This window comes from Rhinoraja longicauda, chromosome 27 (genome assembly GCF_053455715.1).
Source record: "Rhinoraja longicauda isolate Sanriku21f chromosome 27, sRhiLon1.1, whole genome shotgun sequence".
In the NCBI taxonomy this organism is placed as follows: Eukaryota; Metazoa; Chordata; class Chondrichthyes; order Rajiformes; family Arhynchobatidae; genus Rhinoraja; species Rhinoraja longicauda.
In genome coordinates this window covers 20,902,703-20,922,287 of record NC_135979.1, presented here as the reverse complement: position 1 = coordinate 20,922,287, position 19,585 = coordinate 20,902,703, and the positions used below count along the sequence as shown (strand labels likewise).

General features: G+C 43.1%; 1 protein-coding gene across 2 annotated transcripts in view; it reads left to right on the top strand.

The window, feature by feature from the left end:
* The window catches only part of csmd2 (CUB and Sushi multiple domains 2), a 1,532,573-nt gene that overhangs the window by 1,166,057 nt on the left and 346,931 nt on the right, over window positions 1-19,585 (top strand). For both annotated transcript variants that reach the window (XM_078423311.1, XM_078423310.1), the window contains 2 exons: window positions 11,162-11,377; window positions 14,460-14,648. In XM_078423311.1, the coding sequence (XP_078279437.1) occupies window positions 11,162-11,377; window positions 14,460-14,648 (405 nt within the window). The remainder of the gene's footprint in view (window positions 1-11,161; window positions 11,378-14,459; window positions 14,649-19,585) is intronic.

Sequence of the window (19,585 nt, the reverse complement as noted above, 5' to 3'; positions counted from 1 at the left end):
AAGCTTCTTTAGATATTTTAAAAGGAAAAGATTAGTGAAGACAAATGTAGATCCCTTACAATCAGAGACAGGTGAATTTATAACAGGAAACAAAGAAATGGCAGAATAGTTAAATGAGTACTTTGGTTCTTTCTTCACTAAGGAAGACACAAACAATCTCCCAGAAATACTAGGGGACCGAGGATCAAGTGGGAGGGAGGAATTGAAGGGCATCCATATTAGTCACAAAATGGTGTGAGGTAAACTGTTGGGGCTGAACGCAGATAAATCCCCAGGGCCTGATTTGTCTGCATCCCAGAGTACTCAAGGAGGTGGCCCTAGAAATCGTGGATGCATTGGTGATCATTTTCCCATGTTCTCTTGACTCTGGATCAGTTCCTGTGGACTGGAAGGTTGCCAATGTAACCCCACTTTTTAAGAAAGGAGGGAGAGAGAAAACGGGGAATTGTAGACCAGTTAGCCTTACATCGGTAGTGGGGAAGATGCTTGAGTCGATTGTTAAAGATGTGAAAGCAGGGCATTTGGAAAGCAGTGACAGGATCGGTCAAAGTCAGCATGGATTTATGAAGGGGAAATCATGCTTGACTAATCTTCTGGAATTTTTTGAGGATGTAACAAGTAGAGTGGATAAGGGAGAGTCAGTGGATGTGGTGTATCTGGACTTTCAAAAAGCCTTTGACAAGGTCCCACACAAGAGATTAGTGTGCAAAATTAGAGCACATGGTTTTGGGGGTAGGGTATTGACATGGATAGAGAACTAGTTGGCAGAAAGGAAGCAAAGAGTAGGAATTAACAGGTCCTTATCAGAATGGCAGGCAGTGACTAGTGGGATGCCGCAAGGCTCGGTGCTGGGACCCTAGTTATTTACAATATATATTAACGATTTATATGAGGGAATTAAATGTGACATTTCCAAGTTTGTGGATGACACAAATCTGGGTGGCAGTGTGAGCTGCGTTGAGGATGCTATGAGGCTGCAGGGTGACTTGCATAGATTGGGTGAGTGGGCAGATACATGGCAGATGCATGTTTGCCTTCATTGCGAGAGGATTTGAGTTTAGGAGCAAGGAGGTCCTAATGCAGTTGTAAAGGCTGCTGGTGAGACCGCAGCTGGAGTATTTTGGGCAATTTTGGTCTCCTAATTTGAGGAAGGACATTATTGCTATTGGAGTGCAGTGTAGGTTCACCAGGTTAATTCCCAGGATGGCGGGACTGACATATAATGAAAAAATGCGTCGACTGGGCTTATATTCACTGGAATTTAGAAGTATGAGAGGGGATCTTATTGAAACATACTGTTTATAATACTTAAAGGATTTGACAGGCTACATGCAGTTAAAATGTTCCCGATGTTTGGGGACTCCAGAACCAGGGGTCACAGTTTAAGAATAAGGTGTAGGACATTCAGGACTGAGATGAGGAAAATCGTCTTCACCCAGAGAGTTGTGAATCTGTGGAATTATCTGCCACGGAAGGCAGTGGAGGCCAATTCACTGGAGGTTTTCAAGAGAGAATTAGATTTAGCTCTTAGGGCTAAGGGATCCAAGGGATATGGGGGGAAAAGCAGGAACGGGGTACTGATTTTAGATGATCAGCCATGATCATATTGAATGGTGGTGCTGGCTCGAAGGGCTAAATGGCCGACTCCTGCACCTATTTTTCTATGTTTCTATGATTCTATTTAACTTCTCTGGTTCGCAATTCTCTCTACCATGGTCTGCACTCCCAAACACTGCTTTCTAATAATGCACAGGAGAACAAATTGTCAATGAGACTGAAATTTGAGCAGGTTGGAAAAGACAGTGACAAGTGAACCTTGCGCGTTTTGGTCCAAATTGAATAGTTGTCAACTTTGGAAGACCCGTGCATCTGCTGCATAAGTCATCATGCACTATCACAGCAAATTAGAATTACAATCCCATGCCAACTGGACGAGCTTGGCTGAATAACGTGTTCTTATCTGAGATGTGAACCTAAGCCCTTTGAATGAGAATGTAATGCTTGACTGCTGGAGTCAGCGGACCATCCTGGCTTTATTGAAGTTGAGCTCGCTGGGTCTGCATCTAACATTATCAGAGATAAAATAGTTCTATTAAAGTTCCCATCTGTTCCCAGCTATCGTTGAGTTTCCCCAGTGCATGCTTTAAAGTTCATTATACAGAGAGTGCTGCCTGTCTCTTATGAGCATCTCCAATACTCAGTAACAGCTATTACAATGAAATAACTTCTCATAATGCCTCAGGGTAAACAAAGAACATAATTATGAATTTATTTTGTGGTTAAATTAATGTATTATAAGCCCCCTTGTGCTTTACAAGAATTTGTGAAACAAGTCTGTAAATGTTCCAGAAAGACTCAACAGCACCTTAAATTGAACACTACAGCCTGATGAAGAGCTGTTAAAAGCATTGAACCAGTAATGGTACTACATCAGAAACTAGACCAGTTCTCACAAAGAGGGAATTGTGTCAACGCAGGCCAAAGTAATATTGGGCAAGTTCATTAGTTGCACAATGCCGCAGAGTGGAGGTCAGTACTATGGTAACAGAACCAAACATATGTAGCATCAAATGACCAAGTAGAGATGCTCTCGACCTTAGAAACTCTCCACACATTTAATTGTACCAAAGTTGATCAGCATCCAGTATCTATCTTAAAGTAAGAGGCTCTTAAAAATTTGCTAAAATAAATGATAATCTTCCTTGAATTTAGAAAACAAAGTTGAACCAAACCATGGAGGTATCACGGTGGTGCAGCCGTAGAGTTGCTGCCCATCACAGTGAGGAGCATATTTTTATTGCTTATTTTTATTGGTCTTATTGTTGAACTGCGGGTAATTTTTCATTTCATTTATGTGTATGTGACAAATAAATTGACTATTGACTATTACAACGGTTTGATCCTGATGAAGGGTGCTGTCTGTACAGAGTTTGTACCTTCTCCCCTTGACCGTGTGTGTTTTCCCCAGGTGCTTCAGTTACCTCCCACACTCCAAAGACGTACAGGTTTGCAGGTTAAACGGCTTTGGTAAAAAAAAAATATTGACCCAAGTGTGTTGGATTGGCTCGTCCGCGCAGACTCGGTAGGTCGAAGAGCCTATTTTCACGCTGTATCTCCAAAATAAAGTAAACGTCTTATCAAAGGAACAGGTGAAGAAGCTTTCAACACTTCAAACCAATCACCACATTTGATTAAATCTGAATTGACCAGCATTTCTCTTGAAGTAAAAGGCTCTTAAAAATTTGCTAAATAAATAATAATCCGCTTAATTTACAAACCAGAGTAAGCGAATTGACTCAAACCAAACTTGGTTCATTTCATTTTATGAGAAAGCTGCATGAAATAGCAATAGAATCATTTATATTGCCCAAGGATAGAATGCATTCGTGGTCACTTTTAAACATCCCTTCGTACAAACTTGATCTGATTCATATTCTATCCTCAGATAGAGTTTGCACCTTTTCATTGTGACCAGCTGGGTTTCCTAGTGGTGCTCCAGTTTCCACACATAAGACTTGCAGAAAATGTATTGTTATACATAGGTGAACTGCCACTTCAGGGGTCAGGGGGTATGGGGTGAAGGCAGGAACGAGGTACTGATTGAGAATGATCAGCCATGATCACATTGAATGGCGGTGCTGGCTCGAAGGGCCGAATGGCCTACTCCTGCACCTATTGTCTATTGTCTATTCACTTAAACTTGGTGTAGCTGGCACAGCTCCTGGCAGAGCTCAGTGTCCTATAATGCTACCTCTTGTTGTGAAGTAATAGCAGCAAGATGGATGGAGTGTTTTGCTCACTTGTCTCATATTAATCTTTGGAGGAAGTTAGAAAGCCAAGGAAATGAGTCCCGTTGTCCAAATAGCATGAATACACACCATTTTCTTTATACGTACAAGACTCTTGTATCTTAAAATGACACACGCACACGGAGAATAAAAGACAACAGAGAGACCAATTGACCAAGAGGAATAGAAACAACCTTTGTGAATTTTCTTCGGTTTGCCACAATTGAGTGGCATATTGGAGCAGTAAAATGAGCTGCTTCTTCACAGCTTCAATGAATAGTGTTCAGTCATGAACTCCAGTGCTCCCTGTGTGGAGTTTGCCTGCTCTTCCTGTGACTGCATGGGTTTCCTTCCACGTCCTAAAGGTGTGTTTGTCGGTAGGTTAGTTACAGTCATAACGTATATTAGCAAGGAAACAGGCCCTTTGGCCCACCTTGCCCATGTTGTCCAAGACGCCCCATCTACACTAGTCCCACCTGCCGGTGTTTGCCCATATCCATCTAAACCTTTCCTATCCATGTACCTGTCCAAATGTCTTTTAAACTTTGTTACAGTACTTGGTTCAACTACCTCCTCTGTAAAGAGAAGGAAATGGATTCCCTTGCCCAAATAGCATGAATAGCCAACATTTTCATGTGAGTATGGTGAAATAAATTCCTGATGCTTGATACAGAATTGTTAGGTCAAAGAGCCTGTTCCATGCTGTCCACATAAACAATACATCAGTGTCCATAGTTACTTTCCAGAAAGAGGCTGATTATTGATTCAAGATTTATAAATGCAAATATTTACATATTCTTAGCAATGTTTTCAAAATAAAGCTAATTCATTCTAATGATGTAGTTGGTACACCATTGCAGATTAATATTCTAAATAACATTTTCCAAAAAGCAGCACAATTAGCATTCTGTGAACAAAATTACAACATTAACGGTTTTTTTATGCAGTGTCCATCATAAGCACCATTCCAAATGAGATATCAATTTGGCTATGGGAACATAAAAGCATGATAAAACGAGAATACAAATGAGCCATTTGGTCCTTATAATCTCCCTGGTTTGTTGGACTATTCTTAATTTAGGTAACCATTGATATTTTTGTGGAAACTGTGGCTTGTTTCTTTGTGACCCTCGAGGGACAGGAGAAGGTTCAGCATTTTATCCAACTAGAGTCTCTTCTATACAAACCTGCAGCCATCTTTTCCCTGAAGACAACAGTCACCTCATTGAAGGAGCCATTAGGGTCTTGTCAGCTCTTTGATTAGCCGAGAGTGTGTCCTCATCATATCCAATCTCATTCACAGTCTGATATTGATCATCATAATCATAATCATACTTTATTAGCCAAGTATGTTTTCAGATCCAGCTTTTTCTCAAAGGAATAGTTTGCTTTGCATTTTTTTTGTGAGTCTCCTTTGTATGTATTATCTTCTCACCCATGTGTTTGCCATCATCTTCTTCCCATATCTATGATGACATGTGGTTTGTAGGTTAATTGGGCTCTGTAAATTGCCCTTAGTATGTAGGATAGAATCCGTGTTCAGGGTGATCGCTGGTCGGCATGCACTTGGTGGGCCGAAGGGCCTGTTTTCGTGCTGTATCTCAGAAAGAATGGGATTTTAAAAAATCCTGGATGTTAAAAAGTGCATGATTTGTGTCACCCTTGATTACAATAGATGAAATTCATTTTCATTTTACTTTTACTTGGCATGTGCCTGCAGTTAGACATAATATGAAGCACTGGAAACACGAAGCGCTCAGTATTTAATTACTCAGGACCTTTCCAATGATCAGCCAGGGATTATGCTTATTATTCTGATGTATCAGCTAAGAAAAATGGCAAGATAACTGTTATTGCTCAGTCATGCATGATGGAAACATGACTTGCTTTCCGATTGACAATCTACACAATCCAGGTAATGAGGAGGTTATCTGTTTCAATGGTATCCGTTACTGACACCATGAACAATTCATTGTATCATTCATACGTTTTGTTTGAGTTGTATTATAGTTTAAAATATTTTACAGACATAAGCAATTTGCTTCAACAGCCTCCTGTCGTATTTCCATGTATAAGTACTGTCCCAATACATGGAGCTATGTTAGCCCACTGTGGTGAAAATTGTGTTATCGAGTCGTAAAGTCATTGAGTGATACAACGTGGAAACAGGCTCTTTGGCCCAAATTGCCCGAATGTCCCAGCTACACTAGTCCCGCCTGCCTGTGTTTGGCCCATATCACTCCAAACCTGTTCTCTCCATGCACCTGTCTAACTGTTTCTTAAATGTTGGGATAGTCCCTGCATCAACCACCTCCTCTGGCAGCTTGTTCCATACACCCACCACCCTTTGTGTGAAAATGTTACCCCTCAGATTCCTATTAAATCTTTTCCCCTTCACCTGAAACCGATGTCCCCTGGTCCTTGATCCATTTATTGCGGGCAGGAGATTCTGTGCATCTACCTGATCTATTCCTCTTATGATTTTATACACGTTAATTCTAAACTGTAAGCAAAGCATTAATATATATATTTTTAATTTTGAAAATCCTTCAAAGGATTAAAAGACACAGAACATCTTATTTTCTTTAAATAAATCCAAAACACAAAGGAGCCGGTAGAGTTAGAGTTGTAGCGGTAGAGTTGCTGCCTTACAGTGCCAGAGACCCGGTTTGAACCTGACTACGGGTGGTGTCTGTACGCAGTTTGTTCTTCCTGTGACTGCGTGGGTTTTCTCCAGGTGGTCCGCTTTCTTCCCACACTCCAAATACATTTGGGTTTGGAGGTTAGTTGGCTTTGGTAAGCTGTAAAATTTGTCCCTCGTGTGTAGGATAGTGTTAGTCTATGGGGTGATCACTGGTCAGTGCAGACTCGGTGGGCCGAAGGACCTGTTTCCAGGCTGTTTCTCCAAAGACTAAAGTTGCTCAATAAAATAAAACTTGCATGAAAGATGTATCTCGAAGAAACGTGCTTTCTTTTCCTTTGCTCTGCAGTTTAGGTCCCATTTTAACAACTAGATTAATATTTAACAATAACTTGAACTCTATCCTGGCATTTGAGTTTTACATGGGTATTTTTGGGAGAGGGTCGAGGTAGAATGATATGATTGCACTGAAGATGGTACAGAGGAGGCTCACGCGGATGTTGCCTAGTTGGGAGCGTTTCAGATATAAAGAGAGATTGGAAAGACTTGGCTTGGAGAAGTGGAGGCTAAGGATGACCAGGTAGAGGTATACAAAATTATGAGAGGGAAAGAAAGGGTAAATAGTAGATTATTTTTCTCAGAGGTGGGGATGTTTCAAACAGGAGGGCAGAAGTATAAGGTGAGAGTTAGGAGCCTTAGAGGGGTTCTGAGAGGCATTTTTTCCACAGGGAGTGGTTGGAATCGGGAATGCGCTGCCTGAGGAGGTGGTGGAGGCAGATTCTTTCACACCATTTTAGAAGCATATGGACAAGTTCTGGAATTGTAAAGGCATGGTTCGCTATGAACTAAATGCATAGATGTGGTGGGAGGAAGACCCTGCTTGTATGCTGTCGGGGCTTTAACTGTGAGAATGTGGTCCTGCATATAGATATAGCTATATCTGAATGTCTATATATATTCTGAAGAGGGGTCTCGACCCGAAACGTCACCCATTCCTTCTCTCCTGAGAAGTTGCCTGACCTGCTGAGTTACTCCAGCATTTTAGAAACATAGAAACATAGAAAATAGGAGTAGGCCATTCGGCCCTTCGAGCCTGCACCGCCATTCAATATGATCATGGCTGATCATCCAACTCAGTATCCCGTACCTGCCTTCTCTCCATACCCCCTGATCCCTTTAGCCACAAGGGCCACATCTAACTCCCTCTTAAATATAGCCAATGAACTGGCTTCAACTACCTTCTGTGGCAGAGAATTCCACAGATTCACCACTCTCTGTGTAAATATTTTTTTTCTCATCTTGGTCCTAAAAGACTTCCCCCTTATCCTTAAACTGTGACCCCTTGTTCTGGAGGGGTCTGCATTGTTCACGTACAGGGTTGCATTGTTTTGTGAATAAATGCCTTTGATTTGTACCAGCATCTGCAGTTATTTACCTACATATAGATATAGCTATTCTACCTTTCATGCTGTGCTAGATAAAAGGTGCCAATCATGTTGCAGGACACGGGAAGACAAATTACATTTAAACAAGGTCCAGTAAGTTGATGTTGCACTATTCTCTGAAAATGCATTGAAATTGTAACGCAAATAGCATAAAGCTGAGCCTATTAACTGGAAAGCAATTGCAGTTTATTGATGTGTTGGCTGCATATGAAGACTTCATCACTCATCCGTTGTCATGAGCTCATTAAATTCGTCAATAAAATGGATGTCCTTCGTAGCAACAGAAATAAATATATTTAAAAATATTGGCATGCATGAAATACTTCTGTGGCTTCATCAATATCGTAGTCATTCAGGAAAGTTTTTTTTTTAACACCTTCTTGATGTAGTTCAAATAACAAGCCATGGTCTCTGCATTAGATCGAGACTCGAGAGTCTGCAGATACTAGAATCTGGAGCAAAAAAACAAACTGCTGGAAGAACTCAGTGGGTCGAGCAGCATCTGTGGGGCAGTAGGTAAATGTTGATATTTGGATTGAGGCAGGGTCTCAACCGGAAATGTTGTCAATTCATTTCCTCTCAACTTGGGGCAGCATGGTGGTGCAGCGGCAGAGTTGCTGCCTTACAGCACTTACAGTGCCAGAGACCTGGGTTCGATCCTGCTGTCTGTGTGGAGTTTGTATGTTCTCCCTGCGACTGCACGGGTTTTCTCAGAGATCTTTGGTTTCCTCCCACACTCCAAAGATGTCCAGGGTTGCAGGTTAATTGGCTTGGTATAAATCTAAAATTGATCCTAGTGTGTGTAAGATTGTGTTAATGTGCAGGGATCGCTGGTCAGTGCGGGCTCGTTGGGCCGAAGGACCTGTTTCCACATTGTTTCTCCAAACTAAACCAAATTGCTTGACCTATTGAGTTCCTCCAGCAGTTTGTTTCTTGATCCTAATTGGATGTTATTCTGTGTTATATAACAAGCAGGTTCAGTCTACAACCATATCCATTACCATTTACTGAGCCATGTTTGATTAAAAAAACATTATGCGTTGATTAATTTGTTCATTCCCTAAACCATTTATCATTTGAGTAATATAGATTTTATGTTGTGATTTTAATGTCAATGTCAATGTGAGCCCACACAAAAACTGATGGAACATTACCTCATATTCCACTTAGATAGCTTACAAGCCAATGGTATGAACATTGAATTCTCCAATTTTAAGTAACAACCCCCTTCCTACTTTCTTTTTCTAGTGCCCTCCCACCCCAGTGCACACCTGTTTCTCTCACTATCCTGGCCACCCCATCCCCCATCCTTTTACACCTATATCTCTACCTGTGGCTTTACATTTCACTCCTCCTCTGATCTGACACCCATTTGTCTCTTTTTCATCTCTACCCTTTAACCAGCCATCTACCAATCTCATCCCCCCCCTCCCCAATCATCATCTGTATCCACCTGTTACTTGCCAGGTTTTGTCCTGCCCCCACACCTCCTTTCCATCTTTATCTCCCCCTACTACAATTAGTCTGAAGAAGGGTCCCATCCCAAAACATTGCTTAGCCATTCCCTTAAAAGAAGCTGGCTGTCACACTGAGTTGGTCCAGCGCCTTGTGTTTTGGCAGCTGAAGAAGGGGCCAGGAAAGAGATGGCTCTTTTCTGAGGCATGGTATGGGCAGAATCATCACTGCTATTCAGTTGTCATATTGACCATTACTTTGGCCTTGTTCCTGAGCTTTGCTGTTAATTTTGAATGACTATTTTCATGAGGAGGCTGTCTGACACCAATGATAAACAGCCTAAGGAAAATGCTTGGTTAAAATTCTTTCAATTGTTGGAATGTCTTGCATTGGTATTAATTATGGTGGATAGTCCTGCATTGTGTATAATAATAGTGTTCAACCATCAGTAAACTGCATTACAAGCATCATTATAACTATGTATGGTGCCCACTGCATGTGTTTAATATTTCTCAAGCACATCATTAACTTCTCATGTATCTTTGAAAGTTAAGTAACAATACTCATTATTCTGGATTCTCATCTATCATTGGCATTATCTCTTATCAATTGACAATTATAATTTGACAAACTTTGAATTAATTGTTAACCGTAAAAAAAATTGTACATTGGTGAAGTGTGCTTCAATTCTGCTACACTACTAACAAAAGGTCAAAGAAATTGCAGCACTCAAAATATAATAAATACACCCACTGGATGTAAGAAAGTAATTGATGTGATTTTCTCGTGAATTTCAGTGTCTATGATCCCCTGTATCTGAAGATGCAGCTTGTAAATTAGTTTGACTTTGATATTCTGCAACAATTCCCATCGTGAATTTCAGTAAACCAATGTATTATCAATCCTACTTGTAATCGTCAAAATTCAATTCCTCTTTTAGTACAGCCAATGCAATAAAAATGCAGGGCAATCAAATTCTTAACTAACTTCAGGTTTGTCACATGGCTTCTGATTTCATATAATTCTAATTTCCATTCTAATTATAATTTTAGATTCATTTAGTTTAGAGATACAGCGAGGAAACAGGCCCTTTGGCCCACTGATTCTGAGCCGACCAGCGATCCCTACACACTTACACTATCCTACACACACTCGGTACAATTTACAATTATACCAAGCCAATTAACCGACAAATCTGTACGTCTTTGGAGGAAACTGGAGATCCTGGACAAAACCCATGCAGGTCACGGGGAGAAAGCTCAAACTCCGTACAGACAACACCCGTAGTCAGGATCGAACCTGGACCCATGGTGCTGTAATGCAGCAACTCGATTGCTGTGCCACCATGCTGCCATCATATTTTTGTAGGTTCACATACATCTTGTGGGAAGTTAGATTCAATCTTGATATTGGACTAGTTTAGTTTGGAGATACAGCATGGAAACAAGCCCTTCGGCCCACTGAATCCATGCCGACCATCAATCACCCGCACACAAGTTCCATGTTATCCCACTTTGGCATCCTATACACTCAGGGATATTTACAGAAACCAATTACCCTACAACCTGCATATCTTTGGAATTTAAGAGGAAGCGCCCACAGCACCCGAGCACAAACTCACGTGGTCACAGGGAGAACGCACAAACTCTACACAGAAAACACCTGAGGTCAGGATCGAACCCTGGCCTCTGGCGCTGTGAAGCAGCAGCTCTACCAGTTGTGCGACCAACTGGGCCATTCTGTCAGTGTTTGCTACTGCATATTTTGTTCATTATTTCATATAGATTAGTACACCTAACATCTCCTTTTTTATATGTGAATTATAATTCCAGGCATCCAGTTCACGTTCCACACCTTTCACTTGGAGAGTGCACACGACTACCTGCTGATCACTGAGAATGGAAGCTTTGCCCATCCTTTGAAGAGACTCTCGGGATCTAACCTACCAGGATCGGTCAGCGCCGGACTTTTCGGGAACTACACAGCACAGATCCGGTTTATTTCAGACTTCTCCATGTCATACGAAGGGTTCAACATCACCTTTGCAGGTATGATGATGCATTTCTCTTTGTTGATGTTCACTTTGTTCATTTGTGGATGTTTGGTGAGGTTGTCAGACATTTGGCTTGTGCACACATATATCTATTGAATCCTAACGTGGATTGGACCTCAAATTCTCATGCCAAGAACACCGGTTGGTGTTTGTTTTGTATGTGCAACTTGCATGCAGAAGTAATCTTAGGCATTCCTTAACATGATAGCAACTATTTCCAGTGTGAAATCTGCCCCTCAGAAAATTGTATAAAACATTTCATTGCATGATTCACTTCAGTGTGGCTGAGATTTTGCTGCCGGCATTTGCACATGTGATGACATTATCAACGTACATGGCCCTCAATCCCAAACTGATAGAAAATGGAAGGATGAAATGCAACCTAAAATCTTGCCTTGTAACTCCTGGTAAAGCATGTGAGTTGATGGGTTACTATGGGACGCAACAGTGGCGCAGCAGTAGACTTGCTGCCTTACTGTGCCAGAGACCCGGGTTTGATCCTGACTATGGGTGCTGTCTGTACAGAGTTTGTACGTTCACCGCGTGCCCATGTTGGTTTTCTCTTGGTGCTCTGGATTCCTCCCACACCCCAAGCACATACTAATTATCTTCGGTAAAATTGTAAATTGTACCTAGTGTGTAGAATAGTGCTAGTGCATTGGTGATCACTGGTCAGTGTAGGTTTGGTGGGCTGAAGGGCCTGCTCCCAAGCTGCATCTCTAAAGTCTGAAGTAAAGTCTAAAGTGTAAAGTCCTCCTTGATTGATCATAATGCTAATTGTGACCTCTATGTCGAGCATGGGATAGGCGCTGATTTTCAAACATCTCCTCCACATTTATGAACAAATTTCTACCCACTATTTTAATTCCAAGTCAACAGAATTTGGACATTTGTGCACTTTCCAGAATCCTTCAGGAACATTTTAATCACTGCTGTCAAGTCTGGGCCCACACACTGTTCAAAGCTCTCCTCTTCAAAAAATGTTTGACAACCCAAGTTCAGAAAAGCATCCACCAGCCCGAGAATCTGGCCCGACTCCCAGTTACATATCTCTGAACGTTTGTAGAAATCATTCTCAAGAGTGGGGTTGATAATCTTAACCAAGACATGTGATAATGTTTTGTGGACACTTTCCCAAAAAGTTCAACTACTGACTCATTTCACACTATGAAGTATATAATGTATATAATATATATATATATATATATATATATATTAGACCAAGTAGACCCGTTGGGCCCATTCCTCGTAAAGGGGAGAGGGTGTCACTGAGTGAGCCATGGACCCAAAGCCTCTCCTGTATTGGTGTAGCACCCTCAACCCCCCCACTCAATCCCCTTTATCCCTCCCTCCTCCCCCCACTGACCCACTCCATCCCCCCTACGCACCCCCACTTGCCCCTCCCCTGCCCCCACCTCCACTCCCCCCAGCCCTGCCTACACCCCCATTCCCCCATCCCCACCCCTATTCCCCCCCCCACTCTTCCTGCCAGCATCCCACTCTCCCCCCCACCCCAATCATCCCTCCTCCCCACCCCTTCTCTCCCCACCCGCACTATTCCCTCCTCCCCACCCCACCCTGCCCTCCTCCCCAGCCCCACTATCCTCCCCCACCCCCACTATCACTCTCCTCACCCCCCCTTTGCCCACCACCCCCCCTTCCCCCCACCCCCCCTCTCTCCTCCCCCCACCCCCTCCTCCTCCAATCTCTCCTCCCCCACCCCCCGCACTCTCACCCCCCATCCTACCCCCACCTTTCCCTCCACCCACTCGGCCCCCACGCCCACTCCCCTCCATGGACCCCTTGGCGGCGAAAGCCACTTACTGAGCGTGCAGGGAGGAGGAGGGCTGCTCGAGGCCGGCAGGACGTCGGCTGCAGCCTGGCCAAGCTGGGACTACTCGAGACTGGCGGCGGCCGTGGCCTGGCCGAGCTGGGACTACTCGAGACGGGCGGCGGTGGGTGTGGGAGGGTGGAGTGGGGAGAGAGGAGAGAAGGGAGAGAGGAGAGAAGCGAGAGGGGAGAGAGGAGAGAAGCGAGAGGAGAGGGAAGCCTCTGATTGCGGGCAGATGGCCCCGCTAACAGAGTCCATCTTGTTTGGTCGAGTGAGGAGACAGGTCGTGCATGCCCTATGGTGATGTCATATGCAGAGCACTTTGAAAAAACTGTTTTTAAATGAATTTTTTAAATTTTAAAATCTCTCTAACTTAAAAAATATAAGACCAATTTAAATAAAACTTGTTATAAAAAGTCGCCAGGACGGTGGTGATTAAGGTGGTGCTAAAATTGTGGCGCTATGGTTTACCGTTTTGGCTGCAGGTCCACATGTCCACAAACAAATTTCAAAATTTCAGAGATATATATACATACAAATATATGTATATATATATATATAGTATGTACGCCTCAATATATATATATGTATGTATATATATTGAGGCATATTGGTTGCCAGATCCTGTATACAAATTCTTAATACAAATACAATCTTCCTGTGTATAATTGCAAAATGAAAAAGTAATGTGAGAATTTGCCGTTTTCCTTAATAAAAATATTGGTCTTTTTTTTCCTGCAATAACTTACTTAGAAAATTTGAAAAACTCCTATCCACATGTGAATGTCGATCATTGTACCCAGCTCTTGTTTATAAATCTTTACCATTTGCAATAAAATCAGAAAGAGATACAACACGAAAATAGGCCTCTGTCCCACTGAGTCCACGGTCACCATTAATTAGCCATTTACACTGATCCAGCTTGAGTCCCATATTTTACTCTCCACATTCTGATCAACTCTTCCCCAGACTTTACAGCAGACAATTAACCTATTCCCTCATGTCTTTGGGATGTGCGAGGAAACTGGAGGTCCCATTGGAAATTCATATGGTCACTGGGAGACACTGTAAACTATACATACAGCACCCAAAGTTAGGATTAAACTTGGAAATCTGGTGCTAGGAGTCAGCTGCTTTGCTGGCTTTGCCACTGTACTACTTTGCATTGTAAACTTTTCTCACTCTCTTTCATATGTTTTTCGGCCAACAACCTTTAAAAACAGATTCAATTTTATATTTTATCTAGAACACGATTTGGAGCCGTGTGATGACCCTGGTATCCCACCATTCAGCAGCAGAAGTGGCATTCGATTTGGTGTCGGAGATACTCTTACCTTCTCGTGTTTCCCGGGATATAGACTGGAAGGCGTATTCCGGATTACCTGCCTTGGAGGGAGACGGCGTGTGTGGAGTTCGCCTCTTCCAAGGTGTGTTGGTAGGTGGTCGTGTGCTTTCATTTCACTTGGGTTGATATTTCTACACAGGTTAGGAGCTGTGCAAAGACATGAACCAATGCATGTTTGTCAAGTTAAATTTCAGAGAAAGGGTATTGTAAGCTACGATAGTTGGATGTAATATCTGCTGAAAGTAATTATAATAGCAAGAGGCTCCAATTTCCATAATTGATTACCTATATGTCTGTTCTAATGCTTTTAAATGTTGTTATAGTAACTGCTCAACTACCTCCTCTGGCAGCTCATTCCATATGCCCACCATCCTCTGTGGGAAAGGAATTGCCCAAATGTTTCCTACTACTTCTTTCCCGACTCACCTTTAATCTATGTCCACTGGTTCTTGATTCCCAAACTCTGTAAAAGACTCTGTTCACTTTGAACTTACAGTTCAATAAGTTCACCCCTCAGCCTCCTAAACACCGAGGAATAAAGTCCTATCCTGCCCAATCTCTACCTAAAGCACCGGCCCTCATGTCCTGGTAACATCCTTGTAAATATTCTCTGCACACTTTCCAGCTTAACAACATCTTTTATGTAACAATGTGACCAAAACTGAATACAATACTCCAAATGAGGTCTCACTAATGTCCTGTGCAACTGTAATATAAGGTCCCTACTTCTATGGTCAATACCCTGACTGATGAAGGCAATTATTTTGGAAAGCAGTGACAGGATCGGTCAAAGTCAGCATGGATTTATGAAGGGGAAATCATGCCTGACTAATCTTCTGTAATTTTTTGAGGATGTAACAAGTGGAATGGATAAGGGAGAGCCAGTGGATGTGGTGTATCTGGACTTTCAAAAAGCCTTTGACAAGGACCCACACAAGAGATTTGTGTGCAAAATTAGAACACATGGTATTGGGGGTAGGGTATTGACATGAATAGAGAACTGGTTGGCAGACAGGAAGCAAAGAGTAGGAATTAATGGGTCCTTTTCAGAATGGCAGGCAGTGACTAGTGGGATGCCGCAAGGCTCGGTGCTGGGACCCCACTTATTTACAATATACATTAACGATTTTGACGAGGGAATTAAATGTGACATCTCCAAGTTTCCGGATGAGGATGCTATGAGGCTGCAGGGTGACTTGGATAGGTTGGGTGAGTGGGCAGAAGCATGGTTGATGCAGTATAATGTGGATAACAGGGAGGCAGATTATTATCTGAATGGTGTCAGATTAGGAAAAGGGGAGGTGCAACGAGACCTGGGTGTCTTTGTACATCAGCCATTGAAAGTAAGCATGCAGATCCAGCAGGCAGTGAAGACACCAAATGGCATGTTGGCCTTCATTGCGAGCGGATTTGAGTTTAGGAGCAAGGAGATCCTACTGCAGTTGGACAGGGCCCTGGTGAGTGCACCTGGAGTATTGTGTGCAATTTTGGTCTCCTAATTTGAGGAAGGACATTATTGCTATTGAGGGAGTAAAGGGTAGGTTCACCAGATTAATTCCTGGGTTGGTGGGACTGACATATGATTAAAGAATGGGTCAACTGGGCTTGTATTCACTGATGAGGATGAGAGGGGATCTTATAGGAACATATAAAATTCTTAAAGGATTGGACAGGCTAGATGCAGGAAATATGTTCCCGATGTTGGGGGAGTCCAGAACCAGGGGTCACAGTTTAAGAATAAGGGGTAGGCCATTTAGGACTGAGATGAGGAAAAACTTCTTCACCCAGCGAATTGCGAATCTGTGGAATTCTCTGCCATAGAAGGCAGTGGAGGCCAATTCACTGGATGTTTTCAAGAGAGTTAGATTTAGCTCTTAGGCTTAAAGGAATCAAGGGACACGAGGAAAAAGCAGGAACGGGGTACTGATTTTAGATGATCACTCATGATTATATTAAATGGCGGTGCTGACTCGATGGGCCGACTGGCCTACTCCTGCACCTATTTTTCTATGTTTTTCTATGTTCTGTGTTTCTAAGTCTTCTTGACCAGCCTATCTATCTGTGACGCCACTTTTAGTGAACTCAGTATGTGCGCTCCTGATCCCTCTGCTCCACAATACTCCCCAGGCTCCAGCATTCACTGTGAAGTTCCTGTCCTGGTTTGACTTTGCAAAATACAACACATCACACTTATCTGCATCAAACCCTATGAACCATTCCTCAGCCCACTTGAGAAATAGTCCTTGCAGTAGCTGAATGGTAGCTGCAAAGCTCTGACCAGTGAGAGCAGAATGTGTCATAAATGGCATGTCATGGGCACAGTTGCCTTGTGCATAACTGTAAGATCAGCAGCTGGAACTGTGGAACATTAATCCAGAGACAATGGCATTTAAATCCTCCGGGATGGCTGGGAAATTTAAATACAAGAATTAAATGAATCGAGAATTTGACATAGATTGTTTCAGTAAAAATGACCAAGAAACATGTTGTGCAAACTCATCTGGTTTATGATGGCCTTTCAAGGAAGGAAATGTACTCGCTCACCTGGACTGACAAATTTGACTCTCGCGAGACCCATGTAATTAACCATGACCTGTCTGCCCAATTCAGGGCCAATTAGTGATGGATAAAAAATGCTGATTATGAACACCAACATCTACATTTCCTGAACACATTTTTTTAAATTGCTTTTTGATGCCAAAATACAACTTAACCAAGTCCAGGGCCTAATAAGTATTCATCTGATTCTGGCCCACGCCAGGATTGCAATGTGCTAGAATTAGAGGGAACTATACCGTGGAAAGAGCAAAAATAAATTGGTGTTTGCCATATTTCTGCCTGTTCCAGTCCAAAACTATTCAGTGTATCATTCTTTTGAAATGTTAACAATAACAGAATAACAGTTTTGATGGAAGCTGGGAGACAATAATGAATACATTGTCATAAATAGCAACCTTACTGACACTCTGAACTAAACTTGTTAAATCCCAATTGATGAATATGGGACTGGCTTCAGCAGGATGGTGCAGCTGGTAGAGCTGCTGCCACACAGTGTCAGAGATCTGGATTTGATCCTGACCTCGGGTGCTACATCTGTGCAGTTTGTACGTTCTTCCTGTGACAATGTGGGTGTTCAGGTTTCCTCCCACGTTCCATAGATATGTGGGGTTTGTTGGGTAATTGGCTGCTGTAAATTGCCCCAAGTGTGTGTGGGTGAGTAGGTGAGAAAGTGGGATAACACAGAACTCGGATGAGCGAGTGATCACTCTATCTTTCAAGGATTTAAGGAAAAGATGGTCAATTTTAGCTGGAGGATTGTGAAGCAAACATATCGGCTGAACTGTTATTCTGGCGAAGCGTACTGTTAGTGTTAAATGAAAGAAGGATAAGTAAATATAAATATGTGAATAAAAAAATCAAAATATTACAGAAGCTGGAAAACAATAATAAGAAATGCAAACACTCAGCAACCCAGACCCAGATCACTTTCAACAGAGTATAATACATAAATCGTTAATAATTGGGATAACCTTGAATAGGTTAGTGTGGCACGCGTTTGCAGCGACAGAGACTCTTGTTTGATCCTGAAGCACCAAGACACGCAACCACATAAAAGTTAACATAAACATCCATCACAGTGGATCCAACATTCCTCACTGTGATGGAAGGCAATAAAGTTCAAACTTCTTCCTCTCGTTCTCCTGTCGTCGGGGCAGTCAAACCATCCGCCGTCCCCGCAGCCAACGATCGAAGCCCTCAGCGGGGTGATCGAAACTCCCGCATCGGGGCGGTTGAAACTCTCTCCGCTGCATGGAGCTCCCGAGTCAGCCTCTTCTTACCAGAGACCACGGGCTTCCTGAACGTTAAAGTCCACAGGCCTCGCGTTTGGAGCTTCAATCCCCGGCAAAGGGATCACAAACTCCGTGATGTTAAAGTCCCTCAGACTTCCGCGGCTTGGAGCACCTGTCGGTCTCCAGGCAAGGCCGCCAACTCCACGATGTTAGACCACAGTGGGGATGGAGATACGATATGGAAAAAAATTGCATCTCCGTTGAGGTAAGAGATTGAAAAAAAGTTTCCCCCCCCCCACATAAAACAAACCAATGACAGTATAACAGTATAACAGTATAACAGTATAACAGAACTTTATTGTCATTCGGTATAAATACCGAACGAAATTTCAGCAGTCACAAGACACAGCAAAAAAAGAAAAGAACACAGGACACACGACCCCAACACAAACATCCATCACAGTGACTCCAAACACCCCCTCACTGTGATGGAAGGCAACAAAACTTCCACTCTCTTCCACTCTCTTCCTCCCGCGCCCACGGACAGGCAGCTCGACCCCTACCGAGGCGACCGACACGCACAGCCCCCGCAAGGGGATGGAAGGCCCCGCGGCCGAGCCGCACTGGGCACTGAAACGTCCCGTGGCCGAGCCGCGCCGGCGATGTTAAGTCCAGCGGCCGAGCCGCGCCGGGCGATGGAAGGCCCCGCGGGTGATGGAAGGCCCCGCGGCCGAGCTGTGCCCCGGTGAAGAGACCTAATAAAAGAAAGGTTTCCCCCACCCCACCCGCCCCCCCCATCCCCCCCCACCCCCCCCCCACACATACAGAGCCAAAAACAGAAACAAAAACCATCCCAACACCGACACAAACAAAAAAAAAGGAAAAAAAGACAAACAGACTGCCAGAGAGCCGCAGCCGTTAGGCGCAGCCACACGTGACCACAATGAACACTAAAACATACTTTTTAACACATACTGAAAATAACAAAAGGAAGAAAGGACAGACAGGCTGTTGGCGAGGCAGAATTTGTAAGAGTTATCGAAGACATGCCGAATATCCTCAGTCTCCTGAGGCAGTAGTGGCTTTGGTGAGCTGCCTTGGCATGTGATTGGACCACGGCAGAACTTTGGTCATATTGAAGCCAAAGAATTTGAAGCTCTCAACCATTCCCAGTTTGGAACTATTGATGGTAATTGGGGCTTGTGCTCCATCACACCTCCTGAAGTTCATCACTAG